The sequence below is a fragment of the Apiospora aurea genome, assembly GCF_038362705.1.
Source record: "Apiospora aurea strain CBS 24483 chromosome Unknown utg000002l_segment0_segment0, whole genome shotgun sequence".
Lineage (NCBI taxonomy): Eukaryota > Fungi > Ascomycota > Sordariomycetes > Amphisphaeriales > Apiosporaceae > Apiospora > Apiospora aurea.
Window position 1 is genome coordinate 311,499 of NW_027117389.1, and position 27,021 is coordinate 338,519.

The window sequence follows — 27,021 nt, forward strand, 5'->3', positions numbered from 1 at the left end:
TTGCCGCCCTCAGCCTAATGCTGACGCACATATCGCGAAGGACGGCAGGATTGTGCCCAAGTATTTCTTTTGTCTTAAACATGCACTGATGTTCTCGGGTCATTGGTCGATCATGAGGCCACACCCCCGTATTATGCAGGCAGAGATCGAGCTGAAATCAAATGAATAGCGCAACACCACTCTCATAAGTCGCTTCAATCTCGAAAAACGCCCGTATGGTTTTTCCAGTTGCTGCCCAAGGCGGTTTCTTTCACCAAACCATCATGCAGAGCCAATCCAACGAGAGCCATACTCTGCTCGGTAAACTGGCATCTTACTTTAGATGGCACAAATGTATGGGCAGGAATGTTACATCATTGGAGGTAAGCAGCGGCGACTATTTACCACCAATAGGGAAGCAGTGCGTGCTAACAGTCCTCACGACAGGGTCTACATCCAGTCAAGCTCGAGAAGGTATCAATACGATTATCCAACAACCTTCACACAACAGAATACGATGCAACAATACCAGCGATATTCAACTCGAATTGCAATGAAAACCTTATCAGCAGGGATATTGTCGAGAGAATCATGGGCGCCAATACTATATTACGCGCTGGTGACAGCGGCGTTATCAGAATTGAGTTCAACTTTGTCGGGCAAAGGCAGCGATTCGAGACATCACACCGCATCGCCGATATACCACGCCCCGAGAAGATTATGTTTGGTCGGTTTCGTTCTCACAAAGATATCTCAGATCCATCGCCGTTAGAGCTGCATATACTGAATATGGATGCACTCTCAGAGTACTGCACTTGTTGTACTGAAGCAGTCTGTCGAATTAGCGATCTGAGTGGCCCCGAGAGCTGTTCATGGCCCAACCATGCAAAACAGGAGGATGGACACATCGACCCAGGAAATCTCACAGAAGGAGAAACAGTCGACGAGGCTTTTGTTACGGAACCAGTGACGGTAGTACGCAAACGAACTCCACAGGACAAATCCACAGCACTCAACTTGCCTACAAAGGATGGCGATACGATTCCAGCCCAGCTACAATTTGAACATGAATACGACAGTCCAAGGCTACAACAACATACGTTGACACCAACAAGGCAAAACGAACACCCATCCTCCAATGCGTCATTCCAAATCTCTAATGGAGGGACCTCAGACTCTTGGGGACAACAATCATTCTCAACCAGGCAGGCGGCTCTAACCAACAATACGTCGGTGGATTCTCACGGAGTTGTTGCTCGCACCGAAGGGCAAACGCAACAAAGCCAAACACATCGAGACCAAGCTTCAGATAGTGGGGAATATAGTCGAGCGCAAGAGCACCTCCAAGAAAAGGGATACGTCTCGCAGCAAAATGAGGTTACCTTATCAGCTGCAACACAGCCCAACAGCCGTTTTGAGAAAGAGAATGCGCCAACAGCAGGCATTATCGAAGGAGCTCCCAGAGCCGGGAGAGAGGAATGCGACCAGCACAACGACAAGGTCAATCATGCGGATGAGGATGAAAAGCTGCTCTTGCCGTTCCCTGATGACTATTGGACTTACGATAACGAAGCCAAAAAATACTTCCACGTGGATCGGGAAGAGGATGGACAGGAGACCAAGGTTTGGTATCCTTTGGAGTTCCTATGAACCACTAGAGGCTTAGCCATACTAGATCACAGCCACAAGTACAGTTTCGGGATCATCAATATTCAATGTAGTCATTTTTTAGTTCGTCTTGGTTCGGCGAGTGTGTAACAACAAACTTATAGATCGAAAAAATAGTTTGTGGCACGCAGGGCAGATTCTTTGGCTGGTTATTGAACTTGGCCCTGAATATATCTAACTTTTGCGGCAGTATTTGAAACCATTATTGGTATTACCCGTATTATAAACATTGCAGTGTTAAACGTTCTCAGTTGGCATATAGACTTGGAGCGAATGTTGTATAGGGGTATTCACCCCTTCTGGGACACAACTCCATGATGACAGTCGTACTAAGAAACATGAAGCTGCTTAAAGAATTGGTATACATCCCACACCTTCAAACGGAGTTTTGATCGCATTACATTGTCTTTGGGGATAATCTACCATGGTAGAGTTCCCTACCCCAAAAGGGCAAGTACCAACATTCAACCCCCCTTTTGGATCACAGCTGCCGCTATACTCGTTCTCCCTGGACTCATGGCATATAATGGCAATTGCAACCAACCATTCTGGAACAACAGTCATGAATGTGCTTTTCCTAGCTACAAGGGTTACAAACACCGGGGTCTTTACCCATCCAAGCCATAGGTGGCGGGAGAAGAATATCGTCAGGGGGTGAATGAACGTATACGTTCACAGCCTCGCGCAACAGCATTTGTATTCACGCTCATATTTGCACTTTATATAGACGTACTCCATTCAGCACATACTAATAAACACATTAACTAATCTTACACTATGTCTTTACTATTTCCCTTACCCAACACAGGTACAATGTCAAAACGAACTTCTCTACTAAGGGGTCTTCCGTGCCCCTTCCCTCAACCACCACGCAACCACTCAGCGAGCACCAACACCGACACTGCCATGGTACCCAGGACCAAACCATCCAAAAAACGTAACACTACCCTAAACATCAGTCTAGCAACAGCCAAACTCAGCAAAAACTGGAGAAAAGCCATAGACGCAGCCCGGCAAACCCTAGCTTCCACATCAGCAGCCACCAAAACCCGGCGCCAACTCAGCCCCTCCAGCAACAACACCACCCCAGAGTCCAGCCAAGCCGCCCGACTCACCCGAAATATTAATGACGCCCTCTTCGACCCCTTGACTCCCCAAAACGGCTGGGCGGGCCGCCACCGCGGCACCCGCTACCGCTCCGTCAAGGTCCTGTTGACCTACTGGGCCGAGACGGACGACCCGGCCTTCGGCGCCGCGGCGGCTGCCCGCGCGCTCGCGGATGTGTTCCAGTACCGGTACGGGTTCGACGTGCTGGTCTGGCTGATCCCCGTGATGCAACCCCAACAAGCCCTGGCCGCGAAGCTGCGGCAGTTCGCGCGCGACGCAGATGCGCGGCAGCGGCCGGGGGAGAGTCTGCTTATCTTCTGGTACGGCGGGCCGGCGCGGGAGGATGAGAGCGACGGAGGGCCCCCTCTGTGGTTCGGAGAGTAAGTCACATTCCAGTCCCCTTTACCCCCGACCCCTTTTTATATACTTACACAACCCCCCTTTTATGCGTCCGTGTTGCAGCTTACTAACCGTGGATCGCTCGCGCGCCTCTTTCGTCATTCATTAGATCCTTCACCGGCCCAACCATCAATTCCCACATAGTCCCTCAGGTCCTCGGCGCCGCCAAGTCCGACGTCCTGACCCTCTACGACAACCCCCACGCCCTGCACGGCTACAACGTGACCGGCCCGGGCCTGTGCGAGCACCTGGGCGCCGCGGCCTACAACGGCGTCGTCGCGGGCTTCGCCGCGAACTACAGCGCCAACGCCAGCAGCAGCGCGGACGGTGTTACTAGTAGCGGTATTGACCACCGCCGATACTCGCTCTCCTTCACCCGCGCCCTGATCCAGATCCTCGACAGTCCCGACCGCGCCGCCCAGGGCATCTCGGTCCTCGACATCCACCGCAAGCTCATCAACCGGTACCAGATGGCCACCGCCGCGGCCAAAGGCAGCGAGTCCGACGAAGCGAAGGAAGCCGCTTTGACATGGAAAATGGGTGGCGATAACAGGGGCAGGGGCAAGAATAGGGACGCATACGTATATTCCCCGCGCCCCCACCGGCCCTGGCTCCCCAACGCCCTGCGCCAGACGCCCGCGTACTGCCACCTGTCCCGGTGCCCGCCGCGGGCCGAGGGGGGCCGGCGAGCATCGTGCTCGCGCAGTTGGGGCGGCAGACGCTGGAAACGACAGCTATACCATCACCCAAAGAAAATTCTCAGCAGGGCCCCGAGGACGTTGATGAGGATGAAAAGGAAAGCGAAAACGACGACGGGTCCGCCGTCGAGTTGACCATGCGGCTGCGGCTGCGACCGCCGGCCGACACGGTGGACGTCGGACGGTGGAAGCAGTGGATCCTCGATGCGCCGCCCGAAGCGCGTCAGCTGGTCTTCATACAGGCCAAAGATACTTGGGTAGGTAGGATTGTAGACCGGAAGACGCTTGGAGCAGGTGCGGCGTATAGTTAAGCGAAAACCTATGTGAGCACTCGTAGGTAGCCTTCAATCGAACGGTCCTCTTGATTCCTTGGCAATGAACATGCTCGATTGAAATGAGTTTGATGATAGTGATTGGAGAACCTTGCGCCTGCGTTGCCATTTGTACATATATCTTGAGTTGTGGTTCCGTGTGTTACCCGTAACTAAGCTCATACCCGCGGGGGCGGATTCTCTTCCCAAAGCCCGACAAACGCCTGAGAATGTGCATGGCACACAATGCTCTCCCAGCTGTTCTAGCCCCGTGCGCTCCGCGCGAGACAGCCGACGTAACCAAACAGGTTGCGCAACAGCGAAGGCTGGCCCGGGTACTTCCAGTACCGGTACCCCACGGCCGCGAAGACGAGCGGCGACCAGAACATGGCCTTGAGCACGCGCGTCAAAACCTTGCCCTGGTGCTCGCTCCGGGCGACAACCTCCGAGTACCGCTCATTACTAAAGCTGACGCGCGAGTACTTGGTGTGCCAGCCGAGGCTGGGCACGTGGACCGACAGCCACTCCTCGAGCGCCTTGCGCAGGCGGTACGTCGGTGAAAGCACCGAGTCGCGCATCTCGACGTAGTTCTGGAGCGCCAGGTCGTTGATGGCGTGCGCGTCGGGCGCCCGGACGGCCGAGTACTCGGCCAGGGCCGCGCTGCGCTGGACGGCAGGGTCAGCAGGCGCCGGGTTCGTCGGGTCGTTGCTCTCCTCAGTGGCTTCGTGCTTGTCCAGCAGGGCGAACAGCGTCCGGACGTCCTCGAGCCCCGCGTTCATGCCCTGGCCATAGAAGGGGACCATGGCGTGCGCCGCGTCGCCCAGAATGACCACGGAGTCGGAGTGGTGGTAGGGCTTGCACTTGATGCTAATAAGGGGCAGATGCGGGTTCGTCTCGAAGGAGGCAATGAGCTCCTTCGGTGGGATGAGCGAAGTCACTCCGGGGAAATGATGGTCGAAGAAGGAGGGCAACTTGGATGTGTCTGCTTCCAAGTAGGCGTAGTTGGCACTGGGCATGAACAACGTGCAGGTAAAGGAGCCATCCTAGATCATCCATTAGCATTTTTCTGGCCACATTCGAGAGCGGTAACTCACCTCACTGGGTATTGCGATAAACATGAACTGTTTTCCGGGCCATATGTGCAGATGGTAAGGAGATATGAGGAATCGCTCCATGGGGTGCTCGGATTTGCGGCGCCTGTTGGGGCTGATCTGGAACTCGCACCAGAGAGTGTCGATGTATTCTTGCTGGTAGTCCATTTGGGTATATTTCATCAAGTGGTAGCGAACCGAGGAATGCGCTCCATCCGCACCCAGCATAAAGTCGAAGCTGACCTCGACCTCTTTGGCGCGGCCAGCGCTGGACTTGCTGGAGGACTTTTCCGAGTTCTGGACCTCAAACCAGGCGACTTTTCGCTTGAAGTCTGCGCCCGTGAGCTTGTGGTTAAAGTAGAACTTGACATTCGGCATTTTCTCCAGGATGTCTAGCAGGGCCTTGTTCAGCTCTGCCCGATCGGCGGCGTATATATCCTGCGCTTATGGTAAGTGTCTCGAGCAAGTGTATTGTACAGATTGCGATGACCAGCTGAACATACCCGACCATGAACATCATAGAGTTGCGGCTCCTCGTACAGCTCCCCCGACGGGCGCTGGCCATGGATCATGCGCCCGGACATGGGGATGGTTGACATCATGACATGGTCAAGAAGGGCTTTGGAGCCAGCATGGCGCATGGCGTTGATGCCCCTCTCGGATAAAGCGAGGTTTATGGACTTTGTGAAGTTGAGAGGTGTTGTTGATGGGTCGCGAAGATCTGCGCGAGTCAGCGTTGACCTTGCGAGAACATGGGGTGAGGGCAGGCCCTGTCTATAAGTCATGGACCATCGGATTGACGATGGATGAACCATTATATCCGGCCATCACGATGAGACCAGCAACTGACGACAGAAGGATAGGGAAGAAACCTTGAATCGAAACGAGTACTTACCACTGCGCAGCTCGTATATCTTGACTTTGTGGCCGCGGTTGGCAGCATACAGCGCAGCCAATGACCCGACAGGGCCAGCGCCCACAACGATGAACTTCTGCTTGGCCATGGCGGATAGAGAGACAGGCAAGGTTATGGATAGATTGGATTATGTACACGGTCAAGGGTCCAAACGGCGCCCGGGGTAGATGAGGTGAGGTAGTATCGTATCAACCAACCTGCTGATTTCTGGATGTCTCGTCGGCTTGCCTCGGGTCAGTTTTTCCGAGCTTAACCAGGGAGGGAGAGAAGGATGATAAAGAAGAAGATGGGATCAATGACAAGTGCAATTCAACGCATGCATGCACCTACAACTAGGTGTAGCAAGTTACACAACGTGGAAGACCGGGAATAACATATGAATATGATGAGACCATATCCGTGAGTGGGAATTGAGTCGTCAAGTCGATCCCGTCACTTCGACCCATCAAGACAGTAGAGTAAAGGACGTCGTCAGCATGGATGCCCCCACCAGAAAGAAGGTGCCTTGCCTTAACAAGACCCCAGACTAGCCAGATTTAGCACCAAACTGTTGATCGATGAAGACACATTTCGATTTGGTGTCACTTGAATAGTATTTGAATGGAAACTGAACTAGATAGGTATGTATGAGTGGAAGACTTTGATACGATATTCAAGTATGCCTCATAGTCTTCTGTTCTCGGCCACTATCCCACAGGTTGATGGTTTGGTGGTGAAATCGGCAGGCGGGCGTCGTGGTCAACTCCCCAGTAAACTGCCTAGACTGCCTTCACCCCCACCAATCTAAGGCTAAGCTCAATGCTGCAAAGACGCCGACACGGTCCTTCTGGCGGTCCCTCAAAGACCAACCCCCACTACGTGAATTAATTTTCCATTTTCGATCCTCGGATCAGCTCACTTTGCCATCCAGCAACGCCGCAACGCCGCAACCCAGCCAACACAGGACACCAGTTGGATCTCTCTCTGTCTTTTTCTGTCCCAGCCCTACTTTTGCTTGTGCATACATCTTTTTACCCGACTACCACAACTTTTCGCTACAGTTCAGTAGAATCTTGTAGTAGCACTCTTACCATATCGTTAGACTTGTCCCACCTTGCGATCGACAAACCGAAATCATGGCCGACTCCGAACCCCCGCCAAGAAGAAGTGCTTGGGAACCGACTGCGAGAACGACGCCGGCGCTCTGCAATGTCCTACATGCCTGAAGCTGGGGATCAAGGGCAGCTTCTTCTGCTCTCAGGACTGCTTCAAGAAGAACTGGGTACGGCCAATCCACCACACACGGCAGCGCATCGGCGTTTAAATCCAGAGGGTCAAATAGCTAACCTGGCGATGCGATCTAGGGCGACCACAAGTCTCTGCACAAGACGGCGGACGGCAAGAGCACCAACGGTATTATCCACAACTTCATTCCTCCAAAGGTCGTTTCTAAACCTGATCCAGCCACCGGGTTCTTTAATCCCTTCCCCTCCTACTCCTTCACTGGACCCCTCCGGCCCGTATACCCCCTCTCGCCGAAGCGCACCGTCCCCAAGTCGATCCCCCCACCCCGACTACGCCGCCTCGGGCATTCCCAAGAACCGGACGCTCGGCAGGAACAAGATCGAGGTTCTCGACGCCAAGGCCCAGGATGGCATGCGGAAAGTCTGCAGGTTGGCACGTGAGGTTCTCGACATTGTCGCGGCCGAGCTGAAGCCCGGCGTTTCCACCGACTACCTGGACGAAGTGTGCCACAAGGCTTGCATAGAGCGAAACGTAAGTCCGCAACCAACCAGCGCCGTCGTATCTACCGGGATCGTGTACTGACCGGGTGTGTACATGCAATATAGTCTTACCCGTCGCCCCTGAACTACAACTTCTTCCCCAAGTCGATATGTACATCCGTCAACGAGGTCATCTGCCACGGTATCCCCGACCAGCGCCTCCTCATGGACGGCGACATTGTCAACCTCGACGTGACGCTCTACCACGAGGGCTACCACGGCGACCTGAACGAGACGTACTACGTGGGCGACCGGGCCAAGGCGGACCCGGACGTGGTGCGGGTGGTGGAGACGGCGCGCGAGTGCCTGGACGAGGCCATCAAGCTGGTCAAGCCGGGCTGCCTGATGCGCGACTTCGGCAACGTGATCGAGAAGCACGCCAAGGCGCGCAACTGCAGCGTGATCCGGACGTACTGCGGGCACGGCATCAACAGCACCTTCCACTGCGCGCCCAACGTGCCGCACTACGCCAAGAACAAGGCCGTCGGCGAGTGCAAGCCGGGCATGACCTTCACCATCGAGCCCATGATCGCGCTCGGCAAGTACCGCGACGTGACGTGGCCCGACAACTGGACCAGCACCACCATTGACGGCAAGAAGACGGCGCAGTTCGAGCACACGCTGCTCGTGACGGAGGACGGGTGCGAGATCCTGACGGCGCGGCAGGAGTCGTCGCCGGGCGGGCCGATACCGATGCCGGCTGCCGAGGAGAAGAGCAGTTAGAAGCTCTTTCCCCTGGCGATGGAAGCTGATATTGTGCGGGTTGCAGCTTTTGCCTAGACTAGCCAGCCCGGAATGCCGTTAGCTGTGTTGTTAGCACTCCCCAATAGAAAGCACACGGTAACGACAATGATATTGTTCAGTCCAAGCCGTAAGAGGTGATTCCAGATTTACAAATAGTACCAGAACAAACCTGTACGGACGACATAGGACGAGTTAAATCTGTATAGCTGGCAATGAGACACCCGAACAAGCATATTCAGTCTCAGACCCCTATCTTCGTGTGTTCGGTCATAAAACCTCCGGCAACTTTGAGGGGCTAGTTGCGAAATAAAACTTACCTCGCGCTTCTCAAGATAAACGCGCATCTAGTGCAAATCACTGGGCTACATCCGATTCAACATGCATAAGTTCAACTCCCCTCGCCAGGTATCTTTGTTAGAGTAACAGAGTTAAACCTACACTGGGTAGTATGTATCAAGGAGCAGTACTCGGATGAAATCAAAACCCCATTTCTGCTTATCCACGATGTGTTTGTCACATTGGACGTCTGCTACGATTGGGATTGTGAGTGCTGGGTAACAGCTCCGCGTTACGGTCCAGCCCCGTTTGATCAAATCGGGGCCAAGTCGCAGGGAACCCCCGACCACGATATGGCCTAACCTAGGGATGACTCTCAGGCCAACCTGCCAACGTGATGACCTAAGAGGGACCTCGAGACCTGTGATAATTCAAATGGAAAAGACTAGAGTGAGTGAGTGGCTGGCAGCAGAAGTGACGTTACCAGTACAGTACGTGTGTAGAAAGGTTAGCCCCCCTCCACTGTTTTCCGAAAGTCAAAGGCTAGCCGAAAGGATTTATACCTTTTATCGTATACTCTAAGCCAGTTTATTGTCGATAAAATCAAAACTTGAGCTTGAGTAGGCATAGATTTTCCGACTAGTATTTGACTTTTCGGGCAACAGTGGAGGGGGCTAACCTTTCTGCACACGTACTGTATCCTGTACCCTGGCTGCGGAGACCTTGGCTCCAGACCTAATGGCAGACCCAGTATTACAGTACGTTCAAGTGCAGTGCTTAGCAACTGGCGGACGAGCCGCTTTCATCATCCAGGCAATAAGCATGCCCGTGACTCGGGCCGGGGGTGCTGCCAAATCACTGGGTTGGTTGGGTTATCGGCTCAATCAAGTGCTAAGAAGAAGAAGAAAAAACGATTTGATTGCTAGGTTACAGCAACCAGGCCTCGACTCCCCCCAAGCACCAAGCTTGAGCTCCCTTCATATCGGAGAATCCACCAGACTCTATCTGCTGGCCGTCCGCCTGTCACTTTGCCGCAACGCACAGCACCAGCAGTGCAGCACGCACATAACCGCGCAACCCACCGTCCATCCGCCAGTCAATCCAATCCACATCCACACCCAACCTTCTCCCATTTTGATTTGATTTGATCTGGGATCTTAACCCTCCCTCCACACTTGGCCTGCTACTTACACCTGGACACTAGGACTTTCTCAAGCCTACCCTCACCAACCCGCCCAGGCTAACAGAACAAAAACCCAACGCCGGTTACCAACTGAACAAGTGGCAACTGATTGATATATAACCCCTCTCCCTCAGGCTACTCTTTTTTGGGCCACCTCCAACCTTCCGTCCGATACCGATCGCAATCGCCAACTCAAAAAGCCAAACGAGATTTTCATTGGATCTCGCCCGCATCTGTCAACTTCTCGAGTCGCGTCCGCTCTGCCAAAAGCAAGCCGACTTCCTATCTGCCTCGCAAACAACCCGATTCTCGAACCTGCAAACCACCTGCAGGAGCTCCTCCATTTCCCGCGTGCGAGTTGCCCTTGTCGCGACCCCTCGAGCACTCTCCGAGACACTTCAATCTACCTCGATCTCCCGAGTAATACAGCACAAATACCGCCAAGATGTCGGGCGAAGCGTGGCTCTACCTCCTCGCCGTGCTTATCAATGCCGTCAATCTCTTCCTTCAGGTCTTCTTCACTATTATGTACAGCGATTTGGAATGGTACGTAACCCCTCGGCCTGCCTGGCGGTGGTGGTCCGGAGCTCCCACGGGAAGCTTTTTGGCGGGAGCCTTGAGCTCCCACCATAAACAACCATTTACGTCATGCGTTGGGCCTCGCTCTGCCCATGCGACCGCAGCACCGCATCACCCTCAACCTGAAACGAAACAATCGTACTGACTCTTGGGCTCTTACTACAGTGACTATATCAACCCTATTGACCTCTGCAACCGCCTGAACACCTACATCATCCCCGAGGCCGCCGTACATGGATTCCTGACCTTCCTGTTCCTCATCAACGGATACTGGGTGGCTCTGATCCTCAACCTGCCTCTGCTCGCTTGGAATGTAAAGAAGTAAGTTGTCCCAGAAGCTTCATGCATCCGCCTTGCGACATGGCTAACCTCCCGAATCCAGGATCGTCGACAACACACATCTTTTGGATGCGACCGAGATCTTCCGGAAGCTCAACGTCCACAAGAAGGTATGATCGACGCCCAGTTCCCGATAGCTCCTAAAGGCATCTAGCTAATACTTTCGCGCAGGAATCCTTCTTCAAGCTTGGCTTCCACCTCGTCATGTTCTTCTTCTACCTGTACAGCATGATTGTTGCCCTGATCAAGGACGAGTCGCACTAAGTCTGGTGCCGACAACGCCCCTACTCTGACGACACGACCGAACACTAGCTTGGCTTCGCTGCTCTAACACAGCAGTATACAAAGAAGTGCGCAGTGTGACTGTTTCAAGACTTGTAAGAACGATGATTCTGGATTCCGAGAAGATACTTGTCAGAGGATAGCAGCGTACGGAGGAGGCGACGTTGACGTCCCTTGATCAGGGGCGCTTCGTCTGCAGTAGTGAGGTGTCTTTACTTTTGATGGATGAACATGTTGGACATTGGGACGAAGATTACACGATTAGACGAATGGTTTCAGGAGAAAGTGGTTTAACGGGAAAAGCTGTCAGGGCCGGGTGTTGATCACAAACAAAGTCTGGCATTGGACTGGCTGTTTTTGGTCCAAAGAGCGAGCTGGGAGCAACGGCGGTTTTTCCAAAGGGGCAACTTCTTCCCAGCGCGTCGGCCAGGCATAATGTTAGAGGATTGCCTCATGCGGCGTCGTGCAGGCTGTACTCGGATCTTAAAACGTAATGAAATGTATACCCCATATCAATTGCTATTTTGCATATTCTATAGCAGCATCTGCTTGTCTCGTCTTGTCTTGTCTTGTCTTGGAAGCTTATCATGAATGAAGCACTGCAAAGCCCCCACGTAAGAAACATGATAACTTGCTTCTGATTCAGCTGACTGCATTGAAGCTGCCTGTTTGATAATCTCCTTGCTACTGGCCTTTTCAGATTGCATGAAATGTTGCATTCTTTGCCAAATTGCCAACCCCATCGTCCGGGGCCGTCATCAATCAGAACCTCCTCCCTCTCTCTCTCTCCCCCTCTACGGAGTACGTCAGGTACAACTTTAGCTTTGAAGTGGGGCGACACAAGCCGCTCAGAGCCTCAGCCACATGCTGCACCCAAAAAGCCCATTTGAGCACCGGAGATAACCAAGGCCCAAAGCTTGCTCTCTCAAAAAGTTACCGCCTTCCCAACCAAGCTCTCTCGCGAACCTCCAATTCGCGCCTACTTCATACGCCATTCATTCATGCCCATAACGAACTACAATAATCACAAGAGAAATACCGAACCTGACCTGCCGACTAGAATCTCGTCATCTTGATTGATTTACGGGACAAATTATCGCGACTCGCTTGGAAGCTATCCTGAGCTCAGTTCCAGACCAGCTGTGATCCGCAGCAGCGACGCGCCCATGGCCAACTTCGGAGAGTACCCGCCCAATATGGCGTCGCAAGACGCCCTCATCGTGCGCGAGCAGACCGGCCCCGAACATGCCGTCGTACCGTACAGTGGCGAGGAGCTGTCGCGGCAGCAGCTGGGCCCCGCGAACCCGTACTTCGACCCATCCACCCGCAAGCGCAAGAACAATGTCCTGACGGGCAGCGCCGAGGAGACCTTCGTCTCAGAACACACATTCCGCTCCAAGCACCGGGCGGTGGAGCGCGCGGGCGGGCCCGACCGCGAGTACCAGACGGGTGCCGAGGCGAAAGCTGAGGCGAAACGCATACGGCAAGGGCGCGAGGGCAAGGGCAACGCCACCATTGCCGACGGCGACGGCGCGTACGTGGGGCCCTGGGCGAGGTACAAGCGGCCCGAGTTTGAGGACGTCGAGATCGCCGAGGGCGAGGAGGTCGGCAGCGACGAGGAAGTCGTGTACGTGACGGACGAGGACGAGGACGTGATAGAAAGTGGCACGGTGGTCTCGGCGCCCACGGTGGCGCTGCAGCGGCGCAAGGAGGTCGAGGCGCTGGGCGAGGAGTCGACCGTGTTCCACGGCGAGGCCGAGTTCGACTACCAAGGGCGATCCTACATGCACGTCCCACAGGACCTCGACGTCGACCTGCGCAAGGAGCCCGGCAGCGTCGCCAACTACATCCCCAAGAAGCTCATACACACCTGGAAGAACAACTTCAACGACAAGGCCGTCACGGCGCTGCGCTTCTTCCCCGGCTCCGGCCACCTGCTGCTCGCGGCGGGCGCGGATTCTACGGTCAAGATCTTCGACGTGTACCACCAGAGGGAGCTGCTGCGGTCATACCACGGCCACGGCAAGGCGGTTTCGGATATTTGCTTCAACAACTCGGGCAACGAGTTCATATCGAGTGGGTACGATCGGTACATCAAGCTCTGGGACACGGAAACGGGCATGTGCAAGGCCAAGTTCACGACGGGCAAGACACCGCACGTCGTCAAGTTCAACCCGTCCTACGAGCACGCGCACGAGTTCGTGGCGGGCATGTCCGACAACAAGATTGTGCAGTGGGACACGCGGACCAAGGAGATTGTCCAAGAGTACGACCACCATCTGGCGGCCATCAACACCATCACATTCGTGGACGAGGGCCGGCGCTTCATGACGACGGCCGACGACAAGAGTTTAAGAGTGTGGGACTACTCGATCCCCGTGCCGATCAAGTACCACGCCTCGGAGGAGCAGTTCGCGCTGACGCGGGCGAGCCCGCACCCGTCGGGCAAGTACGTGGCCTACCAGTCGGGCAACAACGAGATCCAGGTGTTCAGCGCGCAGGACAAGTTCCGGCGCAACAGCAAGAAGCTGTTCAAGGGCCACAACAGCGCCGGGTCGGCCATCGACCTGAACATCTCGCCCGACGGGCAGTTTTTGGCGTCGGGCGATACTGCGGGCTTCTTGTGCTTCTGGGACTGGAAGACGTGCAAGATGTACCACAAGATCCAGGCGTCGCAGAACGGGTCTATCTCGTGTGTGCAGTGGCATCCGCAGGAGACGAGTCGGGTGGTGGCGGCGGGGCAGGATGGAGTTATTCGGTACTACGATTAAGGGCGTGGAACGGGAGAACGCAGAGATGTGGAAGACTAATATGAAAGAGAATGCACACTTGCCTGGTCTGGATTGGACTGGACAAGACCAGTATCCGAGGGCTTGGGGTACACAGTTGGTATTCCTCGAGCCGGCTGTATTATGTTTCAATAGATGATGATACCCTTCAACATGATGATGGTGGTGGTTGTGATTGTCCATGGTGTGATGACGGCGTACATGATGTACGACTTGGTGGCTCTGCCATGGATAGGTACGGTTGTTACCCCATTCAGCCTGGTTATGCCACTGGGTTACCAAGTTGCTTCCATTGCTTCCAGTGTTGTTCTATGTGTAAAGATGTTTGCATATGCAGCCGTTCTCATGGCCACCGCTGTTGCCCCATCAGTCACAGTTATCTTGTACCTACTATTGAACAATACCAACTCGACAGATATGGTTATCGGCGCATGACGCACTTGGGTCACAGATCCTGCACAAGGCAACGCACGAGATGGAAACGAGCCGAGAGGGCAAGGACGATGGGATTGATGACGGAGAAGAAGAAGAAGTAGGGTGTCCGCCCAAAGAGGCTGGAAACCAAGTCTAAGAAACTCATCTCCAATGCCGAAACATGAGAAAGATGTACGCAAAGTACCAACAGCTTGAATACAATTCATCTCACACATGCAATAGACGCATTCACCATACAGCAATTCCTAAAAACCCAATTCCAGCACCGCAGCCTCATATCCCCCTATCCCAGCAGCATCATCAGGCGCCGTCGTCCATGGAGAAACTGCAGCCACCTCCTGTCAGCAATAGGAAGCTGCTGCTGGTAGAGCCACGACTTGAAGTGGAGCGGCTCCGCGAGGAGGGCGTCGAGGCTCTCGGTGGCGTCTGTGATGCTCATGGCGTGAGACGCTGAACGTCTAGCTCAGCAGGATGCAGCTCAGACCGAGGCCCTCGATGATGCACCATCTCATCCTGATGGTGTGGTATCGGATCGTGTAAGAAGTCTCGAGAGGGAGGAGGACTGAACTGCTGATTGTCGAAGAAGACAGGGGCCTGAAACGGTATTTACAAAAAGGGCTGAATGGGTGCTTTACCAAAAACCAAATATAGATATTTAATAAAGATGAAATCTCCATAATCGAAAGATAAAGTCTGGGGATACCAAACTTAAAATCAGTAAAGGGAATGGTGTTATTGGTGTGAAGATATAGAAAAAGAACCAATGGTCTGCTGATGTTGGGAATATTGATCGTTCTGGGAGGTATCTGTTGAGTGGTCTGCCTGAACTCTATCCCCGGATTATGGTTGCTGGATCCAAGCAACCCGACAGGAAGGATGTCAGGCGAGCGTGCTTGTAAGGTCGACGATAGCAACATAAAGCAAGCAGCAAAGGGCAGCTACGAAGAACGCTGGAACACATATTTCCTTCCGCCCGCCAATGTCGAGGAACTCGAGGAAACGACTGACGCAATTGACTCGCTGCAGTCGGATACAGGAGGCAGCAGCTACGCGTATCTAAAAGGTAGGTACGTGATGCGTTCTAACTCGGATGCGCACCTTCTCCGTTGATATATTCGCGTCCGCGGGGTATGATAGACATGGTCCAAACGGAGGCAGGCGCTGTTGTTCTTCTCGCCTTACCAGAAGTCAGTCCAAGTGCAGCTGTTTTTAAGTCAGGTCTGCTATCCTCGTGATCTCATCACCAAGTCTGGACCGAAACACAAGTTTTGCCAAATCAGGCTGGGAAGAATCGATATCTTGAGACAATAGGTTGTGTAGTCACCTATTCCTTTCCTAAAGAATTGCATAGGATCCCCTGTTCCCATTGGAAATGAAGGGCATATTCCTTAGAAGCCCCGAATAGAATCGAAAATATAACTCGTAAGGACCATTATACTGAAAAGATCCATCAGGACCGTAAAATTGTAATCCACATCAGTCAGAGAGTCTGTATCCAGATCAACAGTTAGAATGCCATCAAGAGCTGTTCAAGGACAATGTCAAAAGTTAGCTCATCATATGAGTGAGTGATGGGCCAAAAGGGGGTAGAAAGGGGCAAAATTTACAACACCCCAAGGGATTCGAACCCCAGTCTCTATGAATCATTTCATAGTGTACTATCGCTGTACCAAAGTGTCTTGCCTTGTATCGTTGCTCGTTGATGCATAAGACATGTCTTTTTACAGCTTATATAGTTCATTAATCTGTAATGAATCACGCCAAGTAACAACAGTGTGCCTGGTCCCGGCGGTTTCTTCGAGACACGATGCATGAATCGATGGTACTGGGACTCTACCCCTGTTCCCAGATGGCTGTTCTTAGATCCACCCGTTCATAATCCAGTACTTTCATCTACACATGCGCCTTTCTAGTGGCTCCATGTGGTCGGTCGATCATGATCTCAAGATCTGCTTCAAGCTCTGCATAACCTCGTCCGCCTTCATGTACGGCAGATCAATATGCGCATGCTCGGGACTCAGACGCAGCTCCGCACCCGGCATGAGCGCCGCCGCCTTCTCTGCCATATGTGCCGGCACATTTTGGTCCTTTGCACCATGCCACATGACCACCTTCCCCGGCTCAATCTTGACATCCTCCAACTTGAACCCAAAATCGCTCCCCAGGACCAAGCCGTCCCACGCGGGCCCCAGCCCCCCACTGATCATCGACCCCCGCGTCCCCGACACCAGCGCGGCCCGGACATCCTCCCGCTCCAGCATGGCCCGGTCGTTGGCCGGCTTGTTCTTGAGCGCATCCACCAAAGCCAGCTCGAGCTTTTCCGGATGCGCCAGGTCCCGTGCCGTGCCGCCCAGCATCGCGTCCAGGATCCAACCAATGGGCGTCGGCATCCAGGGACACAGCGTCAGCACGCGCGCGTCTGGAGCAGCATACCGCTGCACCCGAGCGAGGTCGGGTACAGAGCGCAGACCAACGCAACCCCGACGCAGCGGTCCCGCGGCAAGCGGTGCCAGCACGCCAGGGCGTACGGCCCGCCGCCCGAGATGCCCAGGACGGCGAAGCGCTTGACGCCCAAATGGTCCGCGAGCGCGAGCAGGTCGGCCGGCCAGTCCAGCAGGGTGCGCCCCGGCTGGAAGGTCGAGGCGCCCATGCCGGGGCGCTCGACGGAGACGAGGCGGATGCCCTGAGTCCGCGCGGCGGCGTCGTAGCCGAAGGCTTCGCCTTGGGAGCCGGGGAAGCCGTGGTGGTAGAAGGCGGTCGGGGCCGCGGGGTCCGGGGAGCCGTAGATGGCGTAGCCCAGGGTCCGGCCGGAAGGGAGGACGAAGGCGGAGGTGGGTTTGGGGTGACGGGTGGCCATGGTTCTTGGTTGGCTGAGGGTGGATAACCAAGACGCTAGAAATCCGCTCCTTTTGCTCGGTTTTGGTTGGGGTTTGACGTGTTGTCTGTGGGAGATATTGGAGAGAATGCGGGATCCTCATGCGGCAGTGAGACAATCATAGCTGCCTAGAGGCACCGGCGCCACGTCCCACTTTACTTAGCTCGTGGAGGATCTACAGGGGCACGCGATTATTACACAAGCCGGACGCCTTGGCGCGCAGTTGCTTTTTCCCCGTAAGCGAATCATAGTGTCTGTCGCCAATCATCCTATAAGTATTGAGCAGAAAAAAAAAAAAAAAAACTCAGAAGTCAAGAACAGCGAATTTCTCCCTTTCTGGATAATTTCCTCTAGCGAAAAACGTATTTTTGACTTTATTCCTGTGGGTATGTGGAGGAAGTGCATATAGTATGAGACTATTGATTCTGCTACTTGCTATGGGCATACCCAACTCGAGAGACAACGGACACAGTCTCGAGAAGGATGAGCACAGCTACTATATATAACAGGTTTTCAGACTCGCTAGTACGCGTAAGGGTCTTAGTCCGATGACGTTCCTGTCCCAACCTCACAGGTTGCTGCTCGAGAAGAGTCCGAAGCAGCCTGCATCTCCATTTCTCCTATCTTTCGTAGGATGTGTGACACCTGTAGCAGACTGAGTTCCGTCACCATAGACTCCAGGAGTCGACTGAAAGTGTAATTGCACGGCATTTGCAGTAGGAGCGAGGTGCACTTTGCCATGAGAAGGCCCGTGCCGCGGCTACCGGCTGCACGGCGCTGGCGGGCGCCTGATTGGAGAAGGATGTCGAGCAGCCTCGTCGCGCGATGGCCACGGCCGACCCAGGCGAGCATGGTGAGGGGGTCGGCCCCATGTTTCAGCAACAGATCCATGGCTTCGAGGGGTGCGGTGGATGGCCTAAAACCCGCAGGAAAAGGGCAGCGTGTCAGTCTACTTGCCATTTTATGGCTCAGGGATTATCAACTTACATAACTTGGGCAAGAGGAGTACGAGGTATCGCCAACGGACGAGCCTCCAGTGTCTTCTGGTTAGCCGAAGCGCCGTGGTCCAGGAGCTTCTTCAGGATCCGGAGGGCATCATCTTCCCTCTCGGGGCTCTGGGTCAGGAGCACGGCGAAGTGGATGGGGTACCACCTGGACGACTGCAAGCAAGAGGTAGCGTCGTCATCATTATCAGGGGGCCCTCGGGCAAGTGGACAGCAGCCCCCTGCTCGATGAGGAACTCGGCTGCGCGCAGGCGGCTGCTGGCCAGGGCGAGGATGAGCGGGGTTGGTTTTGACAAGATGACAGGGGCGGTAGGAGCAAAGTTATAGCTAGACCGTCTATACCTCGAAACGTCGAGGTGTTGGTCAAGAGGGATGTTGAAACGGACGCAGTTCATCAGGGGAGAAACTTTATCTCGTGTACAGGCCCATAAAATGGCGGAGCTGCGATGCTGTCGGTAGAGAGTCTCCACGACATCACCGGAAAACCCCTTGCAAGTCTGCGCCAGGTTCAGCATATCTTGGGGGCTGAGAAAGCTGCAAATCGTGCTTAAGATTAGACCTTGAAAGCCCTGGTGCACAGAGGCCACAGTGGCGATGATGGTTTCAGGTTGATGTGTTGGTTCTGGGGTTAACGAGGAAAGATGACCATTTTGACGATCATGGAGATGCTGCTGACGAAGCGCCTCACAGACCATGGCGAGATCCTCTCTCAAAAGAAGTTGGGCCATTTTGTGTGTCGATGCGATCAACCACGAGTATCTCTAGTGATTTTAGTACACCGACAAAGAGGGATGGGCGCGTAGGGGGTCAAGGAGTATCAGGAGGGGATCAGGGGTAAAGGGTGTGCAGGTCAAGATCGGCTGCTCTGCACGTATGAACAACTGATGCACAGAAAGAATTTTGGGTGATAAATCGAACCGGGAAGGCCTCAAAGGAGTAATCGCCATCTAAATACACAATCGCCGTCCATCGGTTCAGATACCATCGAGTGAATGTAAAAGATAGACAACGTCATCCGAATAGCACATAGTCTCCCTGGAGTGAATATCAGGTTGTTGACAAGGGACACCCAACACTCAGCCCTCTGAGAGACCAATAGAACAGCATATTAAGCAAACGTGTGATTAGCGCGACGTGATGTATCTCCCAACGTGCTTTGGAGGACTCAGATGTGTGATGACGGGTGTGCTGTTCTGTTTTGAACTGGCCACACCAGCCAGCAATGTTTACATGGCGACTAAACTACTGGGTTTGAAAACACGATTTGGGGCTTGAATTGTGGCAGTTTGACTCAGAGTGGCTTTGTTGGAACAGGTATACGAGCAGTGTTGGAATGCATAGCCTGCTCGAATGGCCAGATATCGAAGCACATTCAAGCACAACGGGTGTAGCAGAGTAAAAGTGGCTGCCGGGAAATCTTCCAGATGACCACAACGATGCTGGCATATTTGAACTGTCTCCTCGTATGAACGACATGGCACCTAGCTGGGCAAGCCTCGAAGCTGAAGACACAAGCACCGAATGTGCTTTTCCAGAGCCGTGATGGGATGGTTTGGGTCGCGCCATGCAGCAGCTCCCGGACGAAGTCACAATCGCACATGAACGCGGGATTAAGTCTGGCGCCGCTACTAGCATTCGACGACTACTTCTTCCGCATCGTGTTAAGGGTTTGAGAGAATAGAATATATCAACACATTGAAATGTCTTCATGCCGGGACGTGCCGGTTGTGATGCGGGGAGCTCTGTCTTGGAAGAAGCCCCACTAATCCAACGCCAACAGCACTGATCCCAAATGTGCGTAATTTTGAGATCAGTCCGCAATCCCGAAGCGTATGCGTTATGTACTCAATTAACGACGGATTATCCCAAGCACTTGAGAAGTCTTGATTCAATCATCGCTTCCAGCAAGTAAGTTGCCAACCATCATCCCAATGATCTGGTTGGTGACGAGGACCGGTGGCGCAGCGGTAGCGCGTCTGATTCCAGTCCAGAAGGTCATCCGTTCAAATCGGGTCCGGTTCAAAACTTTTGCCTTTTTCGTCGACGGAATATCCCGCGAGAGTCTCTCCTTTTTTGGTCAACGTCAATTGGGGGTAAAAGTTTACACATGCTCATACTACACGTCTGGGTCCGCTTTTTCTTTTCTGCAGGTGAGCACTACCAAGGGACAAGAATGTTACTTTATTCTTTTTGATATCTTGCTATGTACGTTTCAACTGGTGATGCTAAGGGCTTTTCAAATAGTCCAAGGGATCGGTAGAATGTGTCACAACCAAGTCATAATCCCATCCGCCTTGCTTCAAGTGAGTGTAGGAGGGGTCCAGTCCACCCAGTCGGCCATGTTCACGTTGGACGGGCTCTTCTCCAAGTTGTTGGGCGGCGTGCCGGTGCCGAGCAGGTACTTGTTGATGTACGCATCGAGGTTGGTGCGCGACGCCGCGGGGAACTGGCAGTGCCCGTGCCCGCCGGTGAGGTCGAACCCCATGGCCTCGGGCGCGCCCAGGGCCGTGTAGATGAGCCGCCCGGCCCGCATGCAGGCCGTCGTGCTGACGGGCCCGAGCCAGTCGATGTCGTTCTCCATGACGAAGAGGCCGCGCGGGGCCACGAGACCCGCGAGCATGTGGTGGTCCTCGGGGATGGAGCTGGTCCGGCTCGTGTGCTGGTTGAAGCGCGGGCTGAACCAGACGTTCTCGCCCACGATCTGCGACGCCGTCTGGATGTTGGCGCCCTTTTGCTTCTGCGAGTCCGACACGCGCCAGCACGCGGCGCCGCCGGACCCGGATTCTTGGGGTAGGGTCAGCGCGATGCGCTCGTTGAGCGCGCCGACGACGAAGGCGCCCTTGCCGTTGCGCGAACAGCCCGTCACGCCCAGCTTGGTCGGGTCGATGCCCGTCTTGGCGGCGCCGAGCTGCTCGAGCCCGTCGATCAGCCTACCGACGCCCCAGGCCCACGCCGTCAGCGCGCCCGCCGAGTGGCTCTTGCCGAACAGGTTGTAGAAGGTGCCGACGCCGCGCGAGTTGCCGCCGTTCTGCTGCGCGAAGGCGTCGTTGCCGAACGAGACGGTGCCGACGGTGCCCGGGATCGGCAGGCTGGAGCCGCCGATGGTGACGATGGCGGGGCCGCCCGAGCCAGAGCTGCCGCTGGGCTTCCTGATGTTGGAGTTGAGGGTCGCCGTGTTGGAGCCCACGGTGATCTTGACGCTCATGGTGTTGCCCGACAGGGTGGCCTCGACCTTGTCGGGCGGCGGCGGCAGGTCGCCGAGCTCGTACTGCTGCATGATCTTGCTGATCTCCTGCTGCCGGCACGCCCAGTCCGCCTTGGTCGCGACCTTGGTCCCGCTCGCGAAGGTGAAGGGGTCCGGCAGCTTGGCGACGTTGACGGCGGGGGTGTCGCCCGCTACGGTGCAGGTGTCGCTCTGGCGCTCGAAGAGCTCGGCGGCGGGGAGGGCGAGGGCGGAGCCCATCAGGGCCGCCGTGATGACAAGGTTGCGGGCCATCGTTGCGGGTGATATGTCGATCTTGGTCGGTTGTAGTGAGGGTAGAGCTTGGCTTGCTGGAATGACTGGATGTGGGGGATTCACTACTGAATATATAATAGTAACGATTGCTTTCGCCCCGCAGGTCGCGGGTACACTACAAATTCCGACAATCAATCTGAACCCTCTCCGTTGGCTTGGCTTCCGAAAAAGGAGTGCTGCTCGCCCTTGATATTTCCCGCTTGTACACTTGGTCTAGAACTGTGTTTCTGAGGTCTGTTTAGTTGTCATAGTTCCCCCTCTTGGAGCTCGAACCAGAACACGCGTTTCTTTGGGAAGCGAGCTCCTCCTGTAGATTAAATTGACGTTTGGCAGGGTGGTATTATTTGGCGGCTAGCTATGCAGCTTTGACAAGATGTGGGGAGAACTGGCTAATACGACGGATAATTCGACACGTGGGGCGGACAAACCGCTATAGCGAGCACGTCGCTGATGTTACATCATTCGACCGCTTGGATTGTGCCAGGAACGGAACGGTACATATCTCCCGGGCTCGGATGTACAGCAACCGGAAGCGGATTCCCCGATCCCCTCTAAAGATGCGTCCCATAACCCGGCAACTGCCGAGTACTCCAAGTTATATGGATAGTGGAAAGTAGATGATATTCGTTCGGTACGTGGTTGATATCTACCAAGTGCACCGTGATTAGTATCTAGCTAAGTTGTCACAGAGGCCTCATAGTGGCAACAGCTTGTCCGAGCCCCTGAAGAACTACTATATCCCAAACAATACAATCATTTGCTTTCATGCCGCATGGAGGCCGATGGCTAATGCTGGACTAGATATAGATACATATATAATAAGACCTATTAATAGCAAGCGGTTGCATGACCTGTTGTGCTCCATGTCGCCCTCACACAGTATTTTTAAAGCCAGGATGGTTATGCTCGCTAATCTTCAGCTGCAGCATGGGGTGGATTGCCGTGTCGTAGGGGCCAAACTATGAAAAACTATTGCCGAAAGTACGAGTTATCGTCTATGGGTGAGTTTCAGCAAAAGGGTGCCGGTTGATTGCGTTCGTCTGTTTAGCCAGATGGGGTTTGACGGGGGTGTCCCATGTCTCCTATTGGACCCAGCCGATTGCCCGGTTTGTTTTCCCCATGCCAATAGCCCAACATGGGTTGAGTGAAAGTCCTTGGCATCTCGGTCACCATCAGGATTTCCCAAAGAGCGATCTGCTCACGCACGCATGTCAACAATCCCTCAATCACCAACATACCAAAATGATGTGTGTTTTGCTTCTGTTTCTAGCTGTATTCAATGTGATATCCAGCGCCCACGGCGGCCTGGCCAACTACACTGTGGGCGACACATGGTACCGAGGGTAAGTCCTGAACGTGGAACTCGCAGCCATTGACATCAATCGTTCCTCGTCTTGAGCGAGACCGATACGACATATTCGAGGCGAGATCGATCTAAGCTTAACATACACAAACAGCTATAACCCGGATACACCGGCCGAGGACCAGCTGGGCCAGCCCTGGATGGTACAGCGGTCCTGGGCATCCATCGATCCCATCTTCTCCGTGACGGACGCGGGCCTGGCCTGCAACGATCCGGCCGTGGCGCCACCATCGCACATCCCCATCGCAGCGGGCGACAATCTCACGGCCGTGTACTGGTACTGGCTGCACCCCGTCGGTCCCATGACCGTATGGCTAGCATCATGCGGTGACGGTCCAGACGCCTCGTGCGCAGATATCGTCGACGTGAACGCGCTGTCCTTCTTCAAGATCTGGGAGGGCGGCTTGCTCGACGGCACGCTGGCCGAGGGCTCGTGGTACCAGAAGGCCTTCCAGCACTGGGACGGGTCGCCGGACCTGTGGCCCGTGACGATCCCGGCCTCGCTGCGGCCGGGGGCGTACGTCGTCCGCCACGAGATCATGAGCTTGCACATCGCGAATAAGCCGCAGTTCTACCCGGAGTGTGCGCACCTCAATGTTTCGGGGACGGATGATAAGCTGCCGGTGGGGGAGGAGTACTATGCTACGTTGCCAGGGGCGTACAGCATGAGTGGTATGTAACTACTCTGGGTACAGAGGGCCCATTTCGAGGCTGATGAGATTGCAGATCCGTCTATCAATATTGATGTGTACAGCGAGGCCATGAAGGACGTCACGGTATGTATCTGGCCTATGCTACAGTTTGCTTTTGATATACTGACACCTCTAGAATTACACGATCCCAGGGCCTCCGGTATGGAGTGGCTGATGTCTCACCGTGAGCGGGTAGGTTGATATTTTCGAATATTGGATGGTTGGACGAAACAGGCAAGCCAATGAGATAGTGGTCAATCAACAGGGAGAGTTTTAATAGTTCCTTCTACTTTTTCTCCATCATCAGACTTCGGTCCGGTACCAAGTTAGTCACCTACTTACCAGAAGAAAAGACTAATCACGAGCAAGTTTATCTGGAAACGAAAACCCTGCAATCTACATGTTTCCAATTGAAGACGTTTTGCAATGCCTCGAGGAGGTATGCGGAGATCCTGTTCCAAATTATACATTATGTGAAGTAAACAAAGTAAAATATTTTGGTTGCTCTTTTCCAGCCGTCTGTGACAAGTTTTGATGGGAAGAGCTACCTCGTGATTAGCCACACAGCTGTGTCAAATGGGTCATGATACAACTTCAGTTTGGGTTCTATCTAGTCTTCACAATTCCGTATTTTGGATTCTTAGTCACCATTGGCTCGAGAAGTCTGTAAGTTGGTTTCAATGTCGGACTGGCAACCGGTTGTGTCAGATCTATTGGTTATTCAAACCCAAATTTTAGGCTTTCCATCAAACCAATCTACCATGAACTCTATGATTTCCACATTTGAGTGCCTAGTTGGTCTCTGGACCCTATCGTACCCTTTAAAGGTTACGCGATCCCCCGTCTTCCTACCAACCACTTTCGCCCAGCAGGCACTTATGCCATCTCAAGATACATCATCCTCCACGGTTCAGTCGCTGGCTATGGCTCCCGTCCTACTTGGTCATCCCGGATCATCACTCGCAATGACTCATTACGGCAAGACCCTTCCGGCCGAGGTTATCCTGATGATCCTCGGGCAAATCGATGGCTCCCAGAGGCCAACGTGCGCCGCTGTTTGCAAGTCCTGGCAAGTGGGTGTGGAACGCTCAACCTTCAATAAGCTGGAGCTACAACCGCATGATCTCTTCCAGTTCGCCGAAATCATGCGGCACAACTGCCCTCGCCAGCTTCTCTTGAAACATGTCGTTTTCTGCGTGCCCATGTACGATAGCTTGAGTTTCTTCGATCCGCCTGAGCCCGATGATGGTGACACCGAGGGTGAGGAGTGTGAAAAGTATGACAGCATCCTAGAAATAAACGATGACCGGTACTATGGTCAGGAAAGGACATTCAAGTCGGCAATTGCCAGCCTTTTCGAAGTATTAAATATTCTCAACAACACCGATTTAGCATTCAGACTGGACTTGACCACCATCGGAACAGACAGTCCGCAACAAACACGAGCAGTCAAACTACAAGGGTTGACCGAGTGGCACGTGTTGGACCACGGATCCGACTACGGTGACAGTGCCGAAGATGAAGATGAAGAAAGTCCCTGGGTCAAATTCTATTCAGAGGGTCGATCTATTGTGCCTACTTCCCCCGCCAGTTTCAATTGCATGAGCTGGGATACCTTCACAATATCACATAAGGGCGTTATAAAATACCGCGCCCTACCTACGGTCCAAGCCGTAATCGACTTTCGAGTCTCGTGTCAATGCTTCCATTATACACCAGATCTCTCGCGCTCGGCCATGATGCGAAGCTTTCCCAACTTGAAGCATGTCGCATTCGAAAAGTGGCACGAGGCGCGGCCTTGTCTTTGGCGCGGTGAATTTATCCGACTCGACTGGTTCGGCGCCATGCTGCCGAACTGGCCCCAGTCTCTGAAGAGAATTTACATGTATCAAGTTCCATTTGACATCAACTCCGATGAAGATGCCTATCCTCATATCAATGTTGATGAGGGAAGTTTGTTCAGAAACAAAGTCACCGAGGCGTCCGCAGCTTTGAGATGGAAGGATAGCAGCGTGGAATTTCTGGACTGGACCACAGGCTGGCGACCAACAATGCGGAAGCTCACCGACAGGATCCTCTCCCAACACCTGGCTCTGAGGAGCCGTGGCATGGGAGAGCTGGGAATCTGCAACATCATCGACGGCCGGCAGTTTTTCGCCGCCTTCAAGAGCAACGAGCCCTTGCCGCTCTGGCCCGACCTCCGCCTCCTCACCCTTACGGCGAGCTTGAAACCCGACATCGAAGACGAGAACAGCCCGGAACTCCTGCAGGGCTTCCTCAAGCGCCTCCCCGAGTTCGTCCGCCGGATGCCCAAGCTCCAGACCCTCGAGCTCTACGAGGCGGACGACAAGGGCGCCGCGCTACTCCAGTTCTCGAGGAGCCCCAAAGACGGCGGCAGGGCTGCTGTCCGGTGGTTCAGCACCTGGCCCCTCGCCATCGACAACGATGTCAAGACGGCTTGGGAGTCGATTCCGTCCGAAGACGGCCATTCCCGCGTCGAGTTCCTTCCCGAGGAGATGGTGGGCACCCACAAGGGCCCTGCGGACTTTGTTGCTACGTATCTGCTTACCCGCAACAAGATCATGGATCCCGATACGCTGAGGGAGCAGGTGGATCTGGAGATGGTCAGGGCAGACATTGCCTCCTGATTGGGTATTTAGCTAGTTGCCACGCTGTCAGTTAATTTGTCTTAGTTGCCACATGTTTTTTACCCGCTCTTCAGGTCTCGGTGGCCCTGTCTTTCCTGACGTCGTCAGTGGCCGTATGTCATAGTCGGTGACTGCAGAACAACTTCTACAACATAGCAACCATGTGCTAGCTGTTTCGACCTGAAAATAACATGGGCTAAATCTTAGCTTGGCGGTCGGACAATCTCATCAAGATCCAATATGTAGGTGCCACGCGTTGGGTCCAAAACCATACGACCTACCCATATTTTGACTTTGGTATTTACAATAGGGGTAGTCTGCTTTCATAAGTCTCGTGACTGCTTCTCATTATTACCCAAAAAA

At 54.0% G+C, this 27,021-nt stretch overlaps 12 protein-coding genes across 12 annotated transcripts; 8 read left to right on the plus strand and 4 right to left on the minus strand.

Annotated features, from left to right (window-relative positions):
* Nucleotides 1-263: 263 nt before the first annotated feature.
* PG986_002500 (uncharacterized protein) lies at nucleotides 264-1,629 on the plus strand (the record flags this gene model as incomplete). Its single annotated transcript, XM_066838722.1, has 2 exons — nucleotides 264-362; nucleotides 415-1,629. The coding sequence occupies 2 exons, from the start codon at nucleotides 264-266 to the stop codon at nucleotides 1,627-1,629; spliced, it is 1,314 nt and encodes a 437-aa protein (XP_066703786.1).
* A 924-nt stretch (nucleotides 1,630-2,553) lies between these two features.
* Nucleotides 2,554-4,162, plus strand: PG986_002501 (uncharacterized protein; the record flags this gene model as incomplete). Its single annotated transcript, XM_066838723.1, has 3 exons — nucleotides 2,554-3,134; nucleotides 3,263-3,693; nucleotides 3,786-4,162. The coding sequence occupies 3 exons, from the start codon at nucleotides 2,554-2,556 to the stop codon at nucleotides 4,160-4,162; spliced, it is 1,389 nt and encodes a 462-aa protein (XP_066703787.1).
* Nucleotides 4,163-4,425: 263 nt separating this feature from the next.
* PG986_002502 (kynurenine 3-monooxygenase) lies at nucleotides 4,426-6,257 on the minus strand (the record flags this gene model as incomplete). The annotated part of the gene is made up of 4 exons (XM_066838724.1): nucleotides 4,426-5,205; nucleotides 5,257-5,691; nucleotides 5,757-5,974; nucleotides 6,149-6,257. The coding sequence occupies 4 exons, from the start codon at nucleotides 6,255-6,257 to the stop codon at nucleotides 4,426-4,428; spliced, it is 1,542 nt and encodes a 513-aa protein (XP_066703788.1).
* Nucleotides 6,258-6,645: 388 nt separating this feature from the next.
* PG986_002503 (Methionine aminopeptidase 1) lies at nucleotides 6,646-8,655 on the plus strand (the record flags this gene model as incomplete). The annotated part of the gene is made up of 5 exons (XM_066838725.1): nucleotides 6,646-6,669; nucleotides 7,311-7,430; nucleotides 7,513-7,703; nucleotides 7,765-7,924; nucleotides 7,999-8,655. The coding sequence occupies 5 exons, from the start codon at nucleotides 6,646-6,648 to the stop codon at nucleotides 8,653-8,655; spliced, it is 1,152 nt and encodes a 383-aa protein (XP_066703789.1).
* Nucleotides 8,656-10,580: 1,925 nt separating this feature from the next.
* On the plus strand, nucleotides 10,581-11,317 carry PG986_002504 (uncharacterized protein; the record flags this gene model as incomplete). The annotated part of the gene is made up of 4 exons (XM_066838726.1): nucleotides 10,581-10,681; nucleotides 10,880-11,035; nucleotides 11,097-11,163; nucleotides 11,225-11,317. The coding sequence occupies 4 exons, from the start codon at nucleotides 10,581-10,583 to the stop codon at nucleotides 11,315-11,317; spliced, it is 417 nt and encodes a 138-aa protein (XP_066703790.1).
* Nucleotides 11,318-12,501: 1,184 nt separating this feature from the next.
* On the plus strand, nucleotides 12,502-14,106 carry PG986_002505 (uncharacterized protein; the record flags this gene model as incomplete). The annotated part of the gene is made up of 1 exon (XM_066838727.1): nucleotides 12,502-14,106. The coding sequence occupies one exon, from the start codon at nucleotides 12,502-12,504 to the stop codon at nucleotides 14,104-14,106; it is 1,605 nt and encodes a 534-aa protein (XP_066703791.1).
* A 613-nt stretch (nucleotides 14,107-14,719) lies between these two features.
* Nucleotides 14,720-15,013, plus strand: PG986_002506 (uncharacterized protein; the record flags this gene model as incomplete). The annotated part of the gene is made up of 2 exons (XM_066838728.1): nucleotides 14,720-14,730; nucleotides 14,782-15,013. The coding sequence occupies 2 exons, from the start codon at nucleotides 14,720-14,722 to the stop codon at nucleotides 15,011-15,013; spliced, it is 243 nt and encodes an 80-aa protein (XP_066703792.1).
* A 1,480-nt stretch (nucleotides 15,014-16,493) lies between these two features.
* On the minus strand, nucleotides 16,494-17,416 carry PG986_002507 (Alpha/Beta hydrolase protein; the record flags this gene model as incomplete). Its single annotated transcript, XM_066838729.1, is given in 2 exon segments — nucleotides 16,494-16,978; nucleotides 16,993-17,416. 2 exon segments carry the CDS (start codon nucleotides 17,414-17,416, stop codon nucleotides 16,494-16,496), a joined length of 909 nt encoding a protein of 302 aa, XP_066703793.1.
* Nucleotides 17,417-17,974: 558 nt separating this feature from the next.
* PG986_002508 (uncharacterized protein) lies at nucleotides 17,975-18,953 on the minus strand (the record flags this gene model as incomplete). Its single annotated transcript, XM_066838730.1, has 3 exons — nucleotides 17,975-18,350; nucleotides 18,422-18,594; nucleotides 18,651-18,953. 3 exons carry the CDS (start codon nucleotides 18,951-18,953, stop codon nucleotides 17,975-17,977), a joined length of 852 nt encoding a protein of 283 aa, XP_066703794.1.
* Nucleotides 18,954-20,737: 1,784 nt separating this feature from the next.
* PG986_002509 (uncharacterized protein) lies at nucleotides 20,738-21,934 on the minus strand (the record flags this gene model as incomplete). The annotated part of the gene is made up of 1 exon (XM_066838731.1): nucleotides 20,738-21,934. One exon carries the CDS (start codon nucleotides 21,932-21,934, stop codon nucleotides 20,738-20,740), a length of 1,197 nt encoding a protein of 398 aa, XP_066703795.1.
* Nucleotides 21,935-23,197: 1,263 nt separating this feature from the next.
* Nucleotides 23,198-24,185, plus strand: PG986_002510 (lytic polysaccharide monooxygenase; the record flags this gene model as incomplete). The annotated part of the gene is made up of 5 exons (XM_066838732.1): nucleotides 23,198-23,202; nucleotides 23,248-23,298; nucleotides 23,413-23,990; nucleotides 24,045-24,094; nucleotides 24,147-24,185. The coding sequence occupies 5 exons, from the start codon at nucleotides 23,198-23,200 to the stop codon at nucleotides 24,183-24,185; spliced, it is 723 nt and encodes a 240-aa protein (XP_066703796.1).
* Nucleotides 24,186-24,975: 790 nt separating this feature from the next.
* PG986_002511 (uncharacterized protein) lies at nucleotides 24,976-26,658 on the plus strand (the record flags this gene model as incomplete). Its single annotated transcript, XM_066838733.1, has 1 exon — nucleotides 24,976-26,658. One exon carries the CDS (start codon nucleotides 24,976-24,978, stop codon nucleotides 26,656-26,658), a length of 1,683 nt encoding a protein of 560 aa, XP_066703797.1.
* Nucleotides 26,659-27,021: the final 363 nt, after the last annotated feature.